Here is a 23,092-nt window from a genome sequence, read left to right as displayed (position 1 = left end):
AGTAAAGCATTAATATTACAGGTAAAATGGCGGCGTAAGAAAAAAAAGGTTAATCATGGAAATTTGTAAATCCCAGGTATGTAAGAATGAAGTTTTACTGTACTTTTTACTACACACAAGGCCAGAATTAGCTAATAATAACTAAACTTCCATAGGTTATTTTAGTAGCTATAGGTAACAAATAATTGTATTATAATTCAAAATTTTCAAGTACTCAAGTACCTATTGATGACCAGAATAGAGGGGAAGAAACAAATAGTTCTGTGTACACCTATACTGTTTAATAAAAGTTATCATAGGCATTCATGGTTAAGAAAAACACTGTGCTGTAATGACAAACACATTCATTAAAACATTGTACATATTAGTGCGAAATATTCGTCAATTTTTGAAAGCCATTGGGGAATTATTTGTTTATCTAGCTAAGGTGAAAAGAGCTTAGTTGAAAAATTGCAGGTTGTGCCTACAAACTATGTCACTTATGCCATTTTTCTTTTTTGGGCACCATTCACAGCTTAGTTGAAAAACTACACTCAGTGCCTACAGTCACTTGTAACTTTTTTGAGCACTGTTGATTGGTAAACCTTTGCAACGGATGTGAGTAGCAACGTTGCACATGTTAAAATAATACAATGGGTTGCCGGCAATTAGCTATAGGGGGAGGAAGTCACTACTAATTTTCTCTCACGCCAGAAATGTTGGAATGCGGAAGGAAAGGTGAGTATAGTTCATTTGCGGTAAAATAAATACATATATTCACGGCCCTGCTGAATTTTTCCATCCACGAAATTTCAAAGGTTGTGATTTTCCGGCACAAATACTGCTGTGAGAGTAATAAAGTGTACCTTAGTCCATGGTTTGTTTTAAATATTTTAATGTCCGATGCCATAAAAACTGATACAGTATTTAAAAAAAAATTGGTTGTCTGTAAAGTCGGTTTAAGGACGATAGTTTAACGTGACGTCATAACAAAACATTGATGAAATGATTGATCCAGAAGAAAAGGAAATATCATATTCGGCCTGAGACTGAGCCGTAATAGGCTTCTGCAACCAAACCATTTAGGCATTAAAAATATGATATTCTTTGAGGAAGTAATTTTTTTTTTAATTTGAATCATTTTTACTGAATTATCACTATTTTGTATGGATACAAAGGAGTGAAATGAAATGTACAATTTAATTAATAAATTTACTTTTAGTTGCATTCATTCATTAATTCAAATATATTTATTACTATTGAAATGTTGCGTGCGCCAAATTTATTTTTAGAAGTACAAAAAATTTTTTTACACCTGCAAGGATTCGAACCGACAACCTTTGAATTGAAAGTTTGCGACGCTGACCGCAAGACCACGAGGTCATACATGATAATAAGTAGTTTCAAATGACATATATATACACATTTATAAAAATTTTGTTCATGATAGGGGTATAATATTATTTCGTTTTTATAACACGATTTGATAACAAATACGCATCCCAAATACAACAAACTTATTTATAATGTGTTACAATATTTTTTAAAACATTGTGCAAAAGATCCTGGGTGTAATTTGAATTATTATGTGTAACTGTAAAACACCATTGTTGGTTCAAAACGTATTTGAATTTTCAACATTACTTTTAAATAACCCTACCGATTGTGCTGAAAATCGGTGGACGATCGTTAAATTACATAATATTAATAATTCAAACGACGAAAATATGATTGAAAAGTCAAATCGATGGTTATTCCAATCGAGTGGAAGAGAGATGCCACGCATGCGTACAATGAACATGAAGAGAGATGCCACGCATGCGTACAATGAACATGAAGAGAGATGCCACGCATGCGTACAATGAGCAAACACGTCACATCCGTATTGGGACACTTTTTCGTGCGTGCAGCCGGTGTTCATCGATTTATTAGACGTTGTCACGTCAAAAAATGGCTGTTGCATGGGCCTTAAAAATATTAATTTTACCGGGAATGGACTATACAACACTGAGTGGTGTTTTTTTCTCATGTCATAGGGGAGGGAACATAGGAATGTTAAGAGGGAGTAACAAGATGGTTTGTGTCTCTGGAAGGGATGAACTTTAACCTTCAAGAATGTAAACCAGGGGAGGGAAAAGTATGCCAGACATCATGATGCAGCCGCTGCTGCCAGCTTAGAAGGACGAGTTTTGCGCACTTACATCACACAAGCTACTGCCACCACATTTTTAAACAAAATGTCTGATATCTTTCTGTTATGATAGAAACATAAAAGAGAGTACTAAAACCCACACAAAATACACGCTGTGCATTAAAAAAACAATATTTTTATAAGCTTTGATTGAGATTTTTTCAAAATTTTTATTATTTATATTTTGGTGTTAAAGTTTCCTATTTTTTGATAGTTCCTGAGAAAGTATTCGTAAAATCTCTGCTTTGTTATATCTGGGGTTTGAAAAATCGGGGTTCTAGTGTGTAAGGCATTTGTAGGTACCGTGGCGAAATGCACTTTTTGATGTCAAAAATGTGTGAACCACAACTCAACTAAGAAACTATTTGCAACACACCTTCACTGTTATACAAGCACTTATATGGTTCTATGTAATAAACAAAATAGCAATACTTATGAATAATAATAACCAAATCCATACATACCCAATCATACGGTATTCCTGGGTCATTGTTCCTTGGAGGGTTTGTTCCAATATCTACCAGTTGTTTCCCATCAACAAAACATAATTTTTTGGCATTGTCAGAGTACATGCCAGTAGAAGCTTCTTTAGTTTCACAATCAATTTTTGATGTGTCAATGCAGCTTACTTGGTTCTGGGCATCAGCAGTTTCTTTATCTGCTTCATTAAGCAGTCCGTCAAGATTCTTCTTTTCTTCATCCGCACTGTTACTCTCATCAACGTTCACCCCTGCCGAGTTTGACTCCAATTTTATGGGACTGACCCCTTCAAGTTCCATTTTTTGAGTTTTATTTTCATCTTTAGTGGGCATCTCAAACTCAGAACTATCATCTTTACCTGTGGAGTCTAGTTTTTTCTCTGCTTCACTTATGTTCACTACAGAAGTTATTTTATTCTTACATTCAGAATTGAGATCAACATTTGGCTCACATTTCATCAAATCTGTTGATTCCGTTGCACAATAATGATGCTTGTTTGGATCCCAAGACAGAGATGGTTTAGTGTCAGAAGATAACTCAGTGACTTTCTCACTTGAATGAATTTCCTCATTCTGTATATTTCTGGAGAAGCTACGATTCTGGTTACAACTATCCATTGTAGTTTGTTGACTTTCAGGACCCATAGGTTGGTTTTGCATTCCAAAATTTGTGTTACCGAAAGGACTAAAATTGTTGGTGAAAGAATTCACTGAACCTGCATACAGGTTATTCTGATTTTCGACAGAAGTCGAGACATTTTGATCACTTGTTGAATTTCCTAATTGATTCTGGGGATCAACTTTATTATTCTGTGGATTTTGAAGGTTAGAAATTGGATTTTGTTGACTGTTGTCCAAATAGGATGAATCAGGCATGTTGGATAATGCTGGATCCTTATCATTAGCAATCCCAACTGACGTTTTTTCCGAACCATTTCTAACATTCTCCTGAACTTGCTGCATATTTTCTTGAGTGCAACTTAAATTACTCAACGGAGGATTTACTGTATTTGTTGAAGAACTGTGTTGGTCATTCCCAGAATTAGTTTGAGAATTGTGTTGCATATTCTCCATGTTTGTTCCACAATTTTGTGATAAATTTAAATTCTTGTGCTGATCATTTCCTGTACTTGAAGACAAATTGTGATGAGCACTCAGAGAGGTAGTTGAATTCTGATGGGAAGTCGGTGAACAATCACCTACATTCAGCTGAGGATTTATGTTTATTGGTTGCTGCTGAGCATTAACAGTGTTCACAGGAAGTTTCTGAGATGTCATTTGGTTCATGTACATCTGCTGAGAATTCATGCTATTGCTGTTTAATGAATTTTGTTGGCCATTCATGGTATGCTGAACATGCATAGAAGTCTGCTGCAGGTTTAAGGTATTATGCTGAGTACTTGTATTCATGAGATTCTGCTGAGGATTAGGATTCATGGGATTCTGTTGCACATTAGTGTTCATTGGGTTATGCTGAGCACTTGTATTCATGGGATGAACAGCATTTGTATTCATGGACTGCTGCTGTGCACCTGTGTTTAAAGGATTTTTCTGTGGACATGAATTATTCATTGGACTTTGCTGTACACTCAAGTTATTAAAGGAGGTTTGCTGAATATTCACAGAATTTTGTGGGTTAGAATTATTCATTGAATTCTGAGCATTTACACTGTTTGTAGAGTTTGGCTGAGCATTCAAGATTGGCATAGAATTTTGCTGTGCACCCATAGTAGTAATAGCATTCTGTTGAACATTCACATGACTCATAGCACTTTGTTGTGGAGTGACACAGCTCATTGCATTCTGTTGGATGTTCATGTGGTTTGGGTGAGCATTTATTGTGTTCACTGCATTTTGAAGAACATTCATACTGTTCAGTGGGTTGTGCTGAACAGCCATGCTGCTCACAAGACTCTGCTGTGAGTTCAAATTGTTAATGGAATTCTGTTGTGCATTATAACTATTCAATGTGTTCTGCTGCGCATTCAAACCACTGACGGGAGCATGAGGCAAACTCGTGTTTATAGGAGTTTGTTGGGAATTCATGTTCACAGAATTATGCTGTCGCATATTCATGTTCATTGGGTTTTGTGGAACATTCATACTACCCATTGGGTTTTGCTGAGGATTCATGTTGTTAACAGAGCCATGTTGTGCATTCATGCTTTCCAATGAACCTTGCAGTGGATTCATACTGTCAAATGAATCACGTTGAGCATTAATGCTGTTGAATGAGCCTTGCTGCAAATTCATGCCATTGAAAGCACCCTGCTGTGAATTCATACTATTCATTGAGCCCTGTGGTGCTGCATCAATTCTGTTCAATAAGCTTTGAGGAGGATTCATGTTGTTGAAAGAACCCTGTTGAGAATTAATGCTGTTCAGTGAGTCCTGCTGGGCATTCATGCTGTTCATTGGATTATGCTGAGGATTCATGTTCTGCTGACCACTCATCATGTTCATTGAACTCTGGTGTGAATTAGCACTGTTTGGGCTCTGACTGGTATTCATATTTATGGAGTTTTGTTGAGAATTCATGCTATTTGTGGTAGTCTGTTGGGAACTCATGCTATTCATAGAGTTCTGCTGGGAATTTGAAGCACTCACAGAACTTTGCTGAACATTAATGGTGGTCATGGGATTTTGCTGGGTGTGCAAACCATTTCTAGAGTTGTGAACAGAATTCAAGTTGTTCATATGACTTTGCTCAGTATTCATGTTGTTCACAGGATTACGCTCAATATTCATGTCACTGTTCATAGAATTTTGCTGACTCATGGGAATTTGCCGAGGGTTCAAGTGATTTTGTTCAGGAATCATTCCATTACCATGGTTCTGCTGGGATATCATGCCACTCATGTGGTTCTGCTGAACATTCATGCCATTCATATTGTTCTGTTGTGGATTCACAACATCTATGATGTTTCGCTGAGCATTTACATGATTTTGTTGGGCATTCATAACATTTATTGAATTCTGTTGAGAATCAATAATATTAATCATATTCTGTTGAGGATTCATTAAGTTCATGGTCTGCTGCTGATGGTTCAAACCACTGACTGTGTTCTGCTGAGAATTCATTGAATTTTGCTGGGTATTCATGCTTGTGATAGGATTCTGGTGAGCACTAATGTTATTCATGGGGTTATGCTGAGAACTTGCAATGTTCACAGGATTTTGCTGGGCACTAATGGAATTTAGGTGGGTCTGCTGTGCACTAATGTTGATAATGGTGTTCTGTTGAGCATTCATGTTGTTCATTGGGATCTGTTGAACAGTCATGTTCTGCTGGTCATTTATAAGGTTCTGCTGGCCACTCATAGTGTTCATGGAGTTCTGTTGACCAGTTATACCCATGAAAATATTTTGCTGGGAATTCTGACTATTTGTGGGATTTTGCTGAGGATTCATGTGCTGAGCATTTATGCTACTCAAAGCATTCTGCTGAACTTTGATGGCATTGCTAACAGAGGTGTGAGGGTTATTATTACTACTCAAATTTGCCTGCTGAGAAAGCATGTTGTTTGGTACATTTAACAAATTTTTCTGTGGCAAATTATCTGTATTATGTTGCATGTTCATGTTGGAATTAGCCATTCCAGCACTGTTGACGGCATCTTGCTGCAACGCCATCTGACCCGACGGAGAACCCCGCTGATTATTTATCTGGCTACTTCCTGAATTTTGTTGTACATTACTAGAGAATGTCTGGTTCTGTTGCCCAGAATACAAATTCTTAGAAGTTACACAGTGACTATCCATAGAATTTTTTTCAACATTACCAACTTCGCTTTGAGAAGTTTCTTGCGGCTGATTGGGAGCAAGATTTGTAGAGTTGTATCTGCTAGATGAATTCTGAACCATGTTTCCACTATTTGCTACACTGTTCTGATTTTTCATGTTGTGTGCACCTAAAGAATTATCCAAATTGGCAGGGGCATGATTTTGGTGAATACTGCCTGTAACACTGGGTGAATTTTTTTGGGCACCACTATCACCTACAAAATTCTGAGAATTGCTGCAGCCCATTGAATTATTTGAGTCAATGTTCTGAAATATTCCAGTGTTCTGACAACCAAAAGAACCACCACTAATCTGTTCACCATATGACTCATTACTATAGTAAGAGGAGTTGCCAGAAGCACCGAAAGTGTTACTCCCACCATAATATTGATCAACTACATTACTTGGGTTTTGTTGACTCTGAGTACTTTGTGAAAAATAGTCACTACCCTGCCAATATCCTGTGCCTGTATTGTTGATACTTGCATCACAATGATACCCACTTTGAGAGCTGTTACCTTGATAGTTTGAATAACCCACTGAACTATTGTAGTTTGCTTGCTGATTACCAGAACTACTGTAGTTTGCTTGCTGATTACTAGAATTACCATAGTTAGTTTGTTGGTTACCACTATTATTTGGATAGTAAGAGTTTCCTGAACTATTGTTATATCCAGATGAATTATTTGGGTTATTAGGATCAAGGCAATTGTTATATGATCCATTGGAGCTGTACTGTCCCATATTACCATAGTTATTTGAGCTATAGCCACTTGAATTAGATATCTGACCATAGTCCTGGTTAACGTAAGATGGGTTACTCGTTCCCTGATGGTAAGATGAAGCTGACATATTCTGATATTGAGAACCATCGTAAGGCTGCTGCTGTTGTAACATGCCGAAGTTCTGATTCTGCTGCTGCATATCCACATGCATGTTTTGTTGGCCAATATCGGTCTGCATTTGGTTTGAAGGTGACGTGAACGGCAAATTGGAACCAGGTAAGCTGCTGGCATTATCACTGATGGAGTTCATTGTGTTGGGCGTGATGGTTGCAGCCGGTTTCTTACTGGAATTTGTCTGACGAAACGCTGGTGGCTGAAAAACAAAGATAAGAAATACTTTTACTAAAAGAAACTACTTACAATATTTAATAGCTATAATGTATGTAAATAAAATAGTTTTTCCGGAGAATAAATTAAATGCACAAAAAAAAATTATGTAGAGCTATACATACACAAAAAAATAATCTAGAATTGATGATTACAGCAGCAGATTCAGCACTGGAATTGAATCATCACTATTTTCCTCACATATTTGTATGTTACAATGTTATCTATAATATGAAGTTAATGGGAGGCAAAGAAAATAGGTCAATGTACTGGATGGACCCAAGTACCTGAACATAGACTTTTAAACATTGCTGTTCTAGGAAAATCAAACAGACTACTGTTAAGCATTGTTTTCAATATTTGCTGCATAGCCAAAGCCAAAAAAGCATTACTATACTGGTTATAATAATTTTTTGATATCACCATAGCCAACTATGTCTTTAAAATTCATAAATGAAAAATCAAAATTTTCATGCTACTAACTACTAATTATTACTCTGGAATATCAAGCACTTCCATAGTAAAGTATTATTAGATTACTAGTCATATATAAGAAGTTATTAAAACTAAACATATAACTGAATAAGCCTTACATAAAAAATGTGTATATTAGCATGCTATGCTATGAAATAAATAAATATAAAATATCTGATTTGTTAATAGTTTATACGTACTTTATAATACAATTGTTTACTTTTTACTCAATTGAATCATGGATGATAAAAAAAAGACTCTTAATCAAAACCTTGAATTTAAATAAATTATGTTATTAAATATAAATATTATAAATAAATTATACAGAAATAAATATGTATGTAAATAACACAACCTGCATATTTTTTGTTCATTGAATGACAGAACTCAATCCAGTATCAAAATTGCCGAAGCAAATATTATTTACAGCAAAATCAGACTACCGGTGTCATTTTCAGTTTTATGGCCCATTAGGTTGGTCGTCCGAGGCACAAAAATAAGGGTTTAGTTGTAGATAGGACACAGCCAGTACCTTATTTTTTAGGGAACGGATTATGGTGTCCCATTTGTGACCTATATGTTGCCCAAACTTCTGCGCATGCGCAAGCTCACTTTTTCAGTGAATTTGGTCCAGATGGCAGACCTACATTTGGTGCCATTATTTTGTATACTTAACTTTTGTGAACATCGGGGGATGTACCAAGCGTGTTGGTGTGCCAAAAGAAACTTTATGATAGTGAAATTATCCTGGAATACATTTTGTACACTTTAATGTCCGAAATAAGAAATAATCACAACTTAAAAAGTACTTGAAAAAATTAGATAAGTCTTATTAAACACAAATAGTTTTTTTTTCAACATTTTTGTTGCATCTTTGTAGCAGAGGTGTGAAATGCACAGTATACAAAAGCAAGAGTATGATTAGCATCAAGTTTAAAACCTGGCAGAGTTGAAGTTTAAATTTTTTTTTAAAATGTTTTATAAAATGTGTTATTGGATTATGAACATTATCATTAGTGAAAAATAAATTAAATACTATTTCTTTGAATGACTGATTTAATAACAAACACATATCGTCGCTTAGCTAACAATACCATCTAATTAAAATTTCAGTAAATTTACGTTAATAATGTCAGGTGGTGTTTTGGCTAAGCGCTTATCTCTCTGTCCGTTGGTTTGGTTATTTCATATAAAGTAGGCCTATGACCCTTAGTTTTTATTAATATAAAAATAGAACATAGAAACATAACATAAATTATAGTATGTGTGTAAATAAATAATTAATTCATACTCTATTCGGTGAAATAGTTTTCAGTTACAAAAACTGTGTTAACAAATATTGGTAATAAATAAAAAAAGACTTGCTGATTTTTGTTGTCTTCCAATACCATCATGTAAACGTAAATAAACACTTGATGTGTAGATACACGTCAAGTAACGTGTTTGTTCCACGATGCGCAACTGTTTATAGCCTCGCGCAGGGCACCATTTATTAAAATGGCTGCTGATCCGTTCCCTTACTGTGATTTGGTTCGCACACGTTCTGGAATACCGTCAGCGAGTTACGTTACAGTTGTGGTGGTCCAACAAGGCAGTGCTTGTTCACCACATTACACAAACGACTTTAAACACCACCCTCAAAGGCAAACGTGTTAACCTCTTGTCGCTCACCTTCTTCTCCTTCTTGGGCTGTGGCGTTTTCAGTGCCCTTCCCCGAGGTTTCTTCGGCATGCTGCCACTCTTCACAGGACTGCCAACATTCGCAGTTCCCACGGGCGTGCCCGGGGTGGCAGCAGCCGCGGCGGCGGCTGCCGTTGCTTCCTCCAAGTCAAGGTCAACATCCTCCCCGCAGTTACGCTTCTTCAGGAAGTAGTAAAGTATGTCTGGATGGTTCCAGATCTGCGAGAGATTCAACACACGTTCACCAGCTCCCAATTTAACAAAACAACCAAATTAGTGCTGACAAAAAATTGTATCCATCAAATATTGAAATACTGATATTCATCACATAGCAGTGATAATGGCCATATACCATACATGTTATTTATGAGAATATTCTATATCTAACACCGTTTAATTCTAATACAAACTGAGCTATGTACCTTGCTCACTAACTTGATAATGCAACCAAAAAAAGGATTCTCAAAAATTTTTCTTGGGCACTTGGTAGGTAACTATTCTTTTCCAATAGAGTCAAGGTTTTATACTTGGCCAAATTTTTTTTGTGAAAAATTTAACTTTTATTTCATATTTTTATGAATGTTTTACCATGCTAGCATCGTGCATAAATAAATAAAATAATTTTAACTGTTGCTTATTTTACGATTTATGTAATGAAATAAAATAAAGATTTATGAATTAAACTCACATTTCAATATAAGATTAGGTAATATGGTTGAACATCTTTGCATTTTATGTTTTACCTTAAATTTCAGTGTTATGCTGTGTATTGATGTTTCAGTTTTATCGCTATTAAACATACATAGCTTCTACCAATAAACATAAAACATCATTATAATTTGCCAAAATAAAGAAGCATAAACATTTTGCGGGATAAGGCAAGTACTTGGGATGGGATATCCAGGATGAAAAGAATCAGATAGAGCCTCATGAAAGCCAGAGGCAAAACAAGGATATTAAATATAAGAATAAACTATTATTCAGGCTACAGCAACATAATTCCTCAATAAATGTAGACCATTATCTACAATACATTAGATGAATTAAATTATGGATGGAATATTATCTGTTTTACATACAAGTGGAGAAGACAATGTAAGAGAGAAGAGGGGAAAGTAAGAAACAATTTTTTTTGTAGTATTATGAAATAATAATAATGTATGTACATATATTCAGTTTCATGTTACTTCACCCGATTTTCAGACATCATGGCCAACATAACAGTATGTAAACATGTAAATCCTGTCACCTTAAATGTATTGTATCAGGTTTTGAGTTAATTGCTGGTTGTACATTGAAAGGTGTTTACTAAGGCATCCTATGGTTCAGCACATTATGTAGTCCGGCAGGAATCATGCAGTACGCGCTCAAATTTTTTTGGGTGGACTCCAGCTGTTGACAATGCTGATAGACCCATTACTGCGCTGCCAGCATTTTTTGTTCACTCAGAGTTTATCATTACTGTGGTTTTAATTTCAGTAAAATGTTACAGTTTTTAACACTTTCATACATGGTATTCGCATTAAAATATACTGATATATACTATTATTAAACTGTAGTTTGCTTGTTTGTTTGTTTGTTCGAGGTTGACGCAAAAACTAGTGGACCGATTTTGATAAAACTTTTTGTGTTTAAAAGCTTATGATCTAACTTAAAAACCAGTATACATTTTATCTCCCTAAGAAAATAATAGTCTAAATATAACAATGAAACCATTGAATTGTGTCCATTTTGTTAGTTCAAGCATCACACAAAAACTATTGAACCCATTTTGATGAAACATTTTGTATTTAAAAAGCTTATGATTAGATATGGTGTATATTTTATCTGCTTACAATGATGGGAGCCGGAGACACATAAAAATACAACCACATTTTTTCACAACCAAGTGCAACAAATATAAGGTCAGCTCCCATTTTAAGTTCATTCATTTAAAGATGGAACAGTTTTGCGTGGCCATTGCACTGGATGCCACGCGCGCGGAGCTGTGATATATCATAAAAGATAAAAAGATTTAAAAAAAAATCAAAAGAATTCCTAAATATTTCCTTGAGTTTCCGTTTGTTTCTCATACAAATCTACAATTTTGCTCCGATCTCGATGAAACTTTGCAACTTGACCTTTTGACACACGATGAAGGTCACTGTCTAGGTGAGACTTGAGAAAACTACTCCTAAAGCAGAATTGAATGATTCTTGATGAAATTTCACTATTTCATTGTTGATGCCTTCTGTGTATCCATGGCAACTGCTTTTACGACGACAGTGGCGCACCCACGAGGAGGGGCGTGTATAATGAATGAATGATCAGTGCCAGCATGTTCTGCCTGCAGACTGCCGTAGCAAAGCACGGGTACTCTGGCTAGCATATGATATACCACTAATCCGGCCAGATGTGGTCCACGCATGCCAGATCAAAAACCTTTCACTGTTATTGTTAGGATGGCAGCGAAAAAAAAATGTGCCTGAACATAAAGAGTTCTAGTTTTCTTAATGCTTTAACACTTATAATTTTATGGAATTTATATTGCCTAAATATAGTGATAAATAGCATGCAATAGCATACAAGACAAGGTCACCTTTTCATAACTGAAATCTAGAAAATAATTTTTCCACCTTTATATACAATTTAAAGCCTCTACATTTTGAGCATGGAATTGGTGAACACCGACATATGGTGGACTAATAAGCGTAGATATAAGAGTAATAAACAGGCTGAAGCTTGTCAATTCATTATAAAAATACATAACTCATTTCCATTTTCCTTCTTGCTACAGCAAACACAACACAAGGTATTAATAATGTAACAAAGAAAAACACTAACTTATTTTATTGATAGCTTCCCTTTATTTTTTATTTACTGGAGACATTAAAAATGGTAATGTGAATTATATTATTCAGAAATATCGGCATGTTTATATTACACCATCAGACAAGTCAGCAGCAGAACTGGCGAGATATGACAGACGCTTTCAGAGAAAGTTAAAGTCAGGCCTATCAGGATGCTCTAGTGGTTCGTGATTTGTTAGTCGGCAAATATGCACTTAGTACAACAGACGTGTGAATTACTTTAAAAGGTTAAATAATCTTTCTTTATAATTTAAAATTTTTAGTTTATAGTTCTTGTTTAATCATAAATTTTATTAGGAAATTACTAGGAATTATTACCTTATTAGAAAATTTAAAAAAGACATAGTATGTAAACAATGTGGACCGTGAATTTTATTAGGACAGTTAATCCCAAAAACAAAATCTGAACATTTATATAATTTATTTTTATTTTTTATTTATTTATTTTTATTTATTTGTAATTTGTCACATGCCCACCAACAGTCATAGACTTTAGTGGTGGGCACTACATGTAATAACAGGAACACAGTATGGACCAGAGTATGGACTCCCACCTCCGACGGTACCATAGAAGGAAAACATCTACAGATGGCCAGCAAACGAGAGCAAGAGTACCACACACTAGCAGTGATAACAACAAAACAGACAAAACACTAACAAAGGTTAAAGAACCATAACACATGAAACATATAGGTAAAATCATATTATTAAATGTTAAGAGAACAATTGAAGGAAAAATAATATAGATATGACAGACATAAATCATAATTTATAATTAAACATGGTTGGAATTCAAATATAGATTATTGTAGTTTGTTATAAGTCTATAAATAATATCATTATGAGTAAGAAGAGTACACAGAGTAGTGCATAAGCGGGAATTGAATTGCAAAATTCTTAAGGCAGTATTGTCAAGAAAATAAGGACATCTGAATTTATGAATGTAACAATTATGAACAAAAAGGGCATCATGATAGGCCCTACGGTCAACCAGGGGTGTCCAAGTGGGGCGTGGGAGGTTCCTCGTAATAATTAAATCTATAACTTTATTTTGAATACTTTCAATTTTTTCAATATCCATTAAGTTGATGCCATTCCAGATAACAGAACCATATTCTAATTTGGATCTTATAAGTGCCATGTAAAAAGAGATAAGTGAGTCTGAGTTGGTTGCATAAGAAGTCATAAATTTTATAAGCGCTAGAGTTCTTCGTGCATAGGAATATATATAATCTACATGTTTATGGAAATATAATTTTAAATCAAGAATGACATCGAGATCCTTTGTGTAGTGGGCTTGAGAGATAATAGAATTTGCTAATTGGTATGAATATTTAATTGGATGGTATTTCCTAGTGAAAGATATGACCTTGGTTTTATCTTTGTTGAGTTTGACCAAGTTTCTTAGAAACCAATTATTAAATTTAATATCATCATCTTGTAATAATTCAAAATCCTCTAAGGAATAAATAATTTTATAGATTTTTAGGTCATCAGCAAAAAGAATGCTGGAACACCAAAACAAGCCTTATACTGAGATCTATGATTGTTGATCAATACAAAAAACTTCTGTTGGAAAGGTAACTTGAGAACCAATTGATATAGTTTTCACAAAGACCTAAATGGGATAATTTAATAAGTAAGGAATGGTTTACAGTATCAAAGGCTTTAGCTAAGTCGAAGTAACAGGCATCGGCCTGACCCCTATTTGTAACTATATTATAAACAGGATTAAGAAAGGTAAGAAGATTAGTGGTAGTAGACATACCAGACCTGAAACCTTGTCGATTATTGGAGAGAATATTACAAAGTTGAAAATTTAAAAATTTAGCTATAATATTTTCAAAATTTTTGGAGAACCCATTAAGTAATGATATTGGCCTGTAGTTTGAGACATCTAAATTTGAACCATTTTTTTGAATAGGAATCATTTTTGCTATTTTCCAATTATCAGGAAATATATTTGTTTTCAGACTGGTGTTTAAAATGTGATAAAGTAGAGGTACTAAAAGTTGGGCGCAACCTTTAAGAATAAAATTGAGAATGCCATCAGGACCTGTGGATTTAGTAGATTAGTCCTTAATTGCCCAAAGTGTTAGACTTTCAGAAATATTGGGCACAGCTTTAGTCTCACAAGACATGACCGATGTAGTTATTGGGGGAGAAGTATTTGGGGTTACATATACACTAAAGCAATACTAAGCAAACACATTCATTACCATGTTCGGATCATTTGATATATCACCATTTACTTTAAGAGAAAGTTGTTCGTAATAACCATCTTTCATTAATTTAACATATCTCCAGAAATTTTTAGGGTTTTTCTTGATATTGTTGTTTGTCGATTGAGTCAAGTGGATTTTGTCGCGTTTAATTAGAGACTTCACAGATTTTCTAAAATGAGAGAACTGCGCATAGTAGAGTAGATAATTGTTTCTTTTGTACAGCTTGTGGAAATGTTTTTTAGATTTAAGAGCACGTATTAATTCGCTGGAAAACCAAAGAGGATATATTGATTTTTTTTTACTAGATAGAGGTATTTAAGTGTCAATTTTTTCAGAAATACAAGTTGTTAGTTGATCTACGAGGTCATTAACATCAGTAAACTATAAAAGTGTGACCAGTCACAGTCATTAATAGAGTTGTAAAGACCAAGATAAATCCCTTTTTTGTAATTTCTGAACACGGTAGAGGGATTAATATTATTACCACAAGTTTCTAATGTGATGTTAATATTTTAAGTGGGATGGAATAAATCTTCTTTGATAATGATATCAGCAGATTGTGATACCAAACAATGAGGAAGATTAGAAATACACAGATCTAAGAGATTTATAGCTGGTTGGGTACAATTAAATTTTGATAAACCAAGGCTGGATGGGAAGTTAAGTAGGTAACTGGCTTTAGATTTGACATGTGAGTGTATAATGTTATCAGGATGAGAATTAGACCAGTCAATGCCAGGCACATTAAAATCACCAAGAATCAATATATCATCACAACAAACTAGCAGTTTATCTTCCAAGGCTTCAAAATAATTCTGGTAAACATTAGGTGTGATATCTGGAGGTAAGTAGATAGTACCAAGGATTATTGATTTCGTAGGCATTAGTTTTATTTTTAACCAGACAGCTTTGATGCCAGGGGAAGAAGACGTAATCATACAAAGGATGCACTGATAAGAATTTATGCTTATTGATGGCAGATAAGACACCTCCGCCTCTATTCTTCATTGTCAGTTGTGAGTTTCTATCGTCTCTAAAAACTAAATAACGGTCTGTAAAATAGTGAGAGTTTATATTATTTTCATTAAACCATGTTTATGTTAAGCAAATAATATCAAAATGTGAACTAATTAGATTTTCCTGAAATTCAATAGATTTGTTTCGTAAACCTCTCACATTTTTATACGCAACTGAATATGAATATTCTTCAAAAACTGCTTCACGGGTGGAGATTAAGATGCTCCTCCAGGTACCAAGATAGAAGTAGATGTAGACGCGGAAATAGAAGTAGAGGTGGATGTGGAAGTAGATGCACTAGGCCTGATGATGGGTTCTTCAGATGCAGAGTTGTTGTTTAGAATTTGATAATGATGTAGTTTGCCATAGAAGGGGCTTAACAAGCAGCAACTAGGCCAAAAAACAATATTATTTATTCTAGTATAGTCCTCTCCCAGCATGGAAATGTGGAAAGATGCGTAGGAGTTGAATTTAGTTTTGAGTTTTGTTACTTTGGATAAGTTCAGTTCATTAGTAATGTAATCAATGATCTCGTTCTTGCACGGCCGGATCAAACCTAGTAAGTAAGTTAAGGAATAATTTTTAACGAGGATATATTTCTAATGCCCACTTTCATGGGTGTTTTTTTCATGACCAGTTCACACTTCATTTCAGGATGGCTCGTTGATTTGGCTTTACGTGCTTACTGTACGAGCATAAAACCATCTGTGTCGTCACATTTGTTATTTTCCTTTCTGCTGTGTGAGTCGCGCTGAGTGGAATGTAGGTCAGAGGACAGGCTGCTATTACTGGCGCGGTTCTGTGGAATCGCGCGGTCAGCTGGCTTGGCAATGAAAGGCTTCTTGAGGGCCTGGCTGTATGAAGATTCAGGATGATTGTCAGAGAATACCTGTACTTTTTCCTTAATATTAGTTAGTTCCTGCCTGATTTCTGCCGTTTCCACTCTGGAATCCATAAACAGGGTTTTCAGTATACAATTCTCTTTTTTTAACGCTTTGATTTTTTTCACATACCGTATTCATTATTTTGAGCAGATCTTCCATGTTCACCGTGTCCCTGTTGATACTTTCAGAAGTGAGGGTGTCATTCGATGGTAGTTCCAGAGTTAACACAGATTTTACAGGTGTTTTTTTAGAAGGTGACCGAAACATGGTACATAGAACTGATATATATATACTTGATAGATCAAAACCAGTGAATTCCAATTGATCTAGTATTGAGGAATTAATGATTAATGATCCTGAGCACTAACTAAAAAAGTTTAACACGGAGTTAGTAATTGCTTCAAAACATCGAAACTGAGGAGCGCGGCCGAAACACGTCCGCTCAGTCTGAACGCTCGTTCGCAAATATATTTATACATGTAGTAAACTTCAATGGGAGAATTGTCTTGATTGAAATGGTTGCCGCAAACACACTTCAAATTGTTGGGAAACAAATACGTAGTATTTTGATTAACAAGCGCTCTTATGGAGAAATGTTCCGTATTCACCGCAGAAGGGTAGCCCCTTCGTATGGGTCACACTATTAATTTTGGGGGAAAAAAAAGCTCACATTTTCACCATAAGGGTCAAGAGTCACCCCTGCGTATGGGTCACAGCACCATATACCTGTCTTCACAAGAGCTCCATGGATACAAGTGAAGCGTTCCTTTTCTCAGTTTATTGGCACATAAGAAATATGACACTGGACTGGAATTGACTTTCGGATCTTTGTCTGTTTACAATGTGAGGGTGTGAGGCAGCCCACTTCCCCCCATATTTATGACCCATCCAATTCCTGCACTTCCTAACAAGACAAAGGATTTTTATAGCCTTGTTTCTCTTTCCTCCAGTTTGCAGTTTACCCACAGGATTGGAGGAATATAAAAGGTGCTCTTATGAACACCAGCGATGGCTGAAGTTTTGTCATGGTATGTTCAGTTAAAAGCGTGGAAAATCTCATTAAAAACAATGATTGGGAACAGTTTCATCATGAACATCTGTCAAGATAAGACATGTTAATTGTGTGGGTGCCAGTTCATGGGGCATTTACAAAGAGAGGGAGGGAAAACAGTCAAACACTGCCATATGGCCTCATGCGCACATTTAAATTACTACCCCACATAATATAAATACGACATTAAAACCTTACCTTACAACAAACAGCAAATGCTTTTAAAGGATTTGGAACAGCTTTAGTTCTAACAACTTCGTTCATGAAGGTGTCGTAAAGTGTCCGTTGAAAATTCGTCATACGTAACAACAGAACGTACTCCTCTTTCTGAGGCAGTGATACTTGAAGTACTGAGTGACTCCGCCTATTAAGAGACAAATTACAGTATCAATAATAAACATTATTCAAGAAAAATTTTCTTCAGATACAGGATATTAAACACTAAATTTTACCAATAAATATGTTTAATTGTTAACACAAGTGGCTAATAACAAAGTTATCATCTAATTACCAATGAATAAATTCAGTCAAGGGTGAGAAATGCGGAAGAGAAGGGTCTCAAGAGTTTTGAAGTAAAAACTACAAAGTCCACTTTCAGTAACCTTCAGAAAACGTAAAACAAAAAATTGAATGCCTTACCTAAATTTAAAAACTAATTGAACTAAACTGAAATTAAAAGTACTGGTACATTTATTATTTATATGCACAAAGAAACAAATATGTATAAAATATAAAAGTTTAGGGTGCAATATCTAATTTTGTGAAGAAAAAAATAGAATTGGGTAGTTTTACTTCCAAAAACACACACACACATAGTCCTATATATTCTCCCATCTGGACTACATTCTCAACCTCTTTATCTTGTTATTTAACATTTACTTTCTTGGTTGGCACTTAGTAATAACTTGCCTGGAAAAATACTCTTCTTGAGAGTTTAGGTCATAAAATACTTTATGGATTAAAGAATAAGTCGAACACAAAATATATTGCAAATCTGATGATCATGTAACTCTAGTTACTAGTATGGCTAAAAAATCTCTTTACAATCAACAGATTTAAGTGGCCGAAAAAAAAAAAAACAATAATTATCACTACTAATGAATGTTTAATGACTCATTAAGTACACAAACCACTTAAACATCACTGTTTGGTACAAATTTAAAACTGAAAACTTGCACAACACAATCCTACGCAAAAGCATAAGCACAGGTAACCCATACAAGCATAAAAACTTGAATACATTGTCTAGTTAGTAACTATAGAACTTAAAATGGTTTTAACTTAAAATACAGAACCCACAAAAAAAAATAACCGTGCTTATTTGCTAACTAAAGAAAACACCTAAATAATTTATGGCAATGGTGTGGATGAATCCAGTATTAGTTATAGTAGCTCAAAGGATGGAATTCTCATAGATGATTTTCTTTGTGTGTTTGAAATGCCAAATCAAGAGCGTGTTTTTTAATGTGTTGTATTTTTTTCATGTCACCATTTAAAAGATTTGAGCTATAAATGCTGAAGATGACACAGTTTTTATTGTGTACGAATTGACTTAATTTGAAGTACAGTCCTTACTTTTCACAGAATTTTTTTTTAACAATATTGGCACATGGACATACATGTCAAGTCCTGCTATAAAATCAGGATGTAGGAAAAAGTAACTTCCCATCTGACTTTTCAGGATAGAAAATTTCCATTTTATCCATAAAAATAGGGTTCACGCCAAGTTCGACTAAAAAGCACTTTTTAATGGATAGTACAAAACTACTACATTTGGACGGTGTTATCTAAAAATGGTTCAACCCACAAACATTTTTAACTGAGTAAATTGAGCTCAAAGTTGAACACACAATAACCGGTATTGTGGCAGCGCGTTGAATGTTTGGTCGCAAGATGGCATACTAGCAAGGAACGTAGGTTAAAAAAATTTAGCTCAATTAAAAGTGTCATTTTACCTACACAATTATTTCAATAACTTTTTTTTTCCTTTTGTTGGTTAACTCATTTGTGCATAACACCATCCATTTATAGATACTCATTATAATATTGTTTACTTGCCTTTGAACAAATCCCTCAAGTAAGGAATGCAACACGTGAGCTCTGTACCGCATCAGTCGAATATCCTGCGGAGTGCTGTCGATACACTGCCCATTTTGGATAGGCCTTTCGAACATGTTGCAGAACTCTGTCTTGGTGCCGAGATAGTTGGGGCGCACAAAGTCGACCATGCACCAGTACTCGAGCAGGTTGTTCTGCAGGGGGTACCCCGTGAGGACAACGCGACGCTTGCTGCGGATCTGCTTCAGAGCCTGCGATATGGAGGCGTGACTGTTCTTGATGCGATGTCCTTCGTCACAGATCACCAAGTCAGGTCCCGGTTTAACCAGAGCGGTGTGCATGTCTGCAAGAGAACAGTTACGAGCATCTATGTATACAGTTTACACACTTATGGGCAGAACACACACCCACACCACACACAATCCCCCCACACAACACCCACACCACACACACACACACACAATGAAAGGTTTCTACTACACATACTATACTAAAATTAAATGAGAATAATACAAGGTACACCTGAAACAAAGATTTTTAACTTTCAAATTACTAGTTGGTAAAAAAACAAAAAAAAATAATAATAATAATAATTACTTATTTACTAGAGACTAACTAACTTTGATTAATACTAACAAATATTTCAAATTTAAGAAGTTAGTTTCTGAAATGCTGCATTTAAATTGTTAAATGATAATTACATCACAGTATAGTACTGACTTAAAAACTTCCACCTGGATGGTCCAGCAAAGAGTGACATTTTTGGTGCCATTCAAAAATACCTAAAACTTTCTATAAAGTTTCTGATTGCAGATAGCATGCAAGAGCCTTAACACATACCTAAAATGAATGAAACTGGTGTCTTCACAAATATTTCATTTTGTATAGAGTATTAAATGTGATGCAAGCAGTTGCAGAAAACAATCTTTAGTAGGTATTTGTTGACAAAATAATAAGGGCAACAAGTCACGTTGAGGCATGTTAACCAACAAGACAGTAGGTATGTTTGTTAAGAGGCCCACCTACCTGGGATCACAAATGTTGTGTGCAGAGCTTCAGAAGAAATAACACCATCTTAAAACTGCTTAAGATATCCGAGTCTATTTAAGAATGCGCTGAGAACAGATGAGTAGTTTCCGTGTTTTGTTTTTAAATTTTATTTTTAAGAATGCGAAAAGGGCTAAAACATGTGTTTTCAGGCTAATTTTTAGACACAAAATGTCCGGTAAAGATTCTTGAAAGCACCCAAGGGCCTTACATTATACTTTTATCTTTATTTCTTTGCCATCTCTTGTTATGGTTACCACTCATATTTCATAGTTGTCCCATGCATGACGAGAAGACTACACGCTAGTTTTGAGCCTTGTGCTCAGAGAAAATACTGCACTAGAAACACCAGCAAGCATCGTTCTTATTATATAACCTCACTAAAACAATAACAACCCTAACTGGGGGTGCCCCATAACTGGCTTGCATTAAAGATATAACACAAGCAGGGATCATCCTTAGTGCTGTAGCACTTGCAGATCTGATGCCAGGCTGCTGTGTTAAAACCTCTGTAATTTTGATATAAATGGGTGTATGCTTCCAGTCAGAAAATAATGCCCAAAAAAAGACAAATATAACTGATAAAAACTAGCAAGGGTAGCATCACTAACTATTTGATGTTTAGCAAAACTAAATAACTAAGAATGAAAGCTGTTTGAACATTATTTTAAAAAACAAATTTAAGCAAGCTATTGCTGAATTTCTATTTTGTAGGTGTAAAAAATTTAGTACGAATAACAATGTCATCATAATGTTGCGTTAGTATTTTCACGAATTTTAAGGTACTTGAGAAACATTTTATAAAAATTTAAAAAGGTAGAAAGGAAATGAAAAGAATAGATTTTACTTCCAATTATACAAAAACTTGATGTACTAATTTAGGTATCATGCAACAAATCATTTATATGTATTTATTTATTTATTTATTTAATTATATACATATATATACACATATAAATGCTTATAAGAATAATTCATTCAAACAAATATTTTCATATTAAGCTAAAATAAAATAATGCTGGTTGAGCATCACTGATAAATGTGATTTGAAGCATTCACAAAAGAATTCACAACATGGCTGGGAACAGATAGTGCCTGCAATGAGATGGCGACAAAAGTTATGGTTCAGTTGAAAATGAAAGAACCTCATTACAAAGTACCTCATTATAAAAGATTTCTCACTTTAAAGTATGTACATATATATTTTTAAGTTCTAACAAAATGTTTTACATTTAGTAACAGTTCAGTATAAAGTACTTTCATTATTAAGTACTGAAAAGGTGGGATTTTTCAAGTACATTGTAATGAGATTTCACTGAATAATGCAACCGCACATCCTGTTGGGCAAATCTCGAAAAATAGGAAATCATAAAATTAATATAATTTTTCAACCTACCATCAAGAAGAAGTTTAGTTTTCTCATCTCCACCTCCTTCGCTATCAAACAAATCATCTGACTTCCTGCGCTTCCCTTTTTTTGTTTTGCTTGACCGTTTCAGACTGAGTTGACGGTACAGCTCATACCCTATCAGCAACACACCCCCATCTTTGCTCCAGTCTCTTATAACCTGTAAGAAAACAAAATTCATCTTTATCAAGCTTTGTGAATTTTGACTTAAATGCAATACATTCAAGAGTAACCCATTAAATGTGTCTAAAAAATTGATTTAAGAGTATATAACTAAAAAACAAAACTACATTTAAATTATTTATATATGATATGGTATAGTATGGATTCAGACAAGATGGACAATAAATCCATGTGTTAAAACCGAAGAAATACAAAATTTTAATGAGTGTTCAGTGAAAATGTTTTTCAACACATGTAATAGTCATCTTGTAAGCACTCCCCATCTTCCAATGCTAGACAGATGGTTAGGCAAGAGGATGGAGTGTACACATGCATTAGTTTACAGGCCTTTATAACAATTATTAATTCCAGTGTGTTCATTTCTTCGTTCTTGTTTAATTACCGATATGCAAATACAAAGGAAACTAAGTATTTTGAAAAGGGAGGGGAAGAAGTACATACAGGAAAGCACCAGTACAACGAACTTCAGTTAAACGAACACTTCACTTAACCGAACTCATTGTTTGGTCCCGCCAAAAACGTATATAATAACCTTGAATTTTATTTCATCTTAACGAATTTTACGACGGTCCGTTTCTTCCTGAAACAAAAATATTCACTTGAACGAACAACCTTGAGGCAAATTTTGAAAAAAATTACCATCCAAAAACTTGTACTTTATTTTTAATTTTC

The 23,092-nt window shown here is 34.7% G+C and overlaps 1 protein-coding gene across 6 annotated transcripts in view; it reads right to left on the bottom strand.

Annotated features, from left to right (window-relative positions):
• LOC134533208 (uncharacterized) overlaps window positions 1-23,092 on the bottom strand; it is a 118,348-nt gene that overhangs the window by 29,302 nt on the left and 65,954 nt on the right. For all 6 annotated transcript variants that reach the window (XM_063370588.1, XM_063370593.1, XM_063370590.1 and 3 more), the window contains exons 9-13: window positions 22,226-22,397; window positions 19,783-20,125; window positions 17,923-18,088; window positions 9,690-9,917; window positions 2,635-7,530 (exon numbers count right to left, since the gene is read on the bottom strand). In XM_063370588.1, the coding sequence (XP_063226658.1) occupies window positions 2,635-7,530; window positions 9,690-9,917; window positions 17,923-18,088; window positions 19,783-20,125; window positions 22,226-22,397 (5,805 nt within the window). The remainder of the gene's footprint in view (window positions 1-2,634; window positions 7,531-9,689; window positions 9,918-17,922; window positions 18,089-19,782; window positions 20,126-22,225; window positions 22,398-23,092) is intronic.

Source organism: Bacillus rossius, chromosome 6, assembly GCF_032445375.1.
Source record: "Bacillus rossius redtenbacheri isolate Brsri chromosome 6, Brsri_v3, whole genome shotgun sequence".
Lineage (NCBI taxonomy): Eukaryota > Metazoa > Arthropoda > Insecta > Phasmatodea > Bacillidae > Bacillus > Bacillus rossius.
The sequence above is the reverse complement of the archived record's forward strand: the minus strand, read 5'-3'. Positions and strand labels throughout refer to the sequence as shown.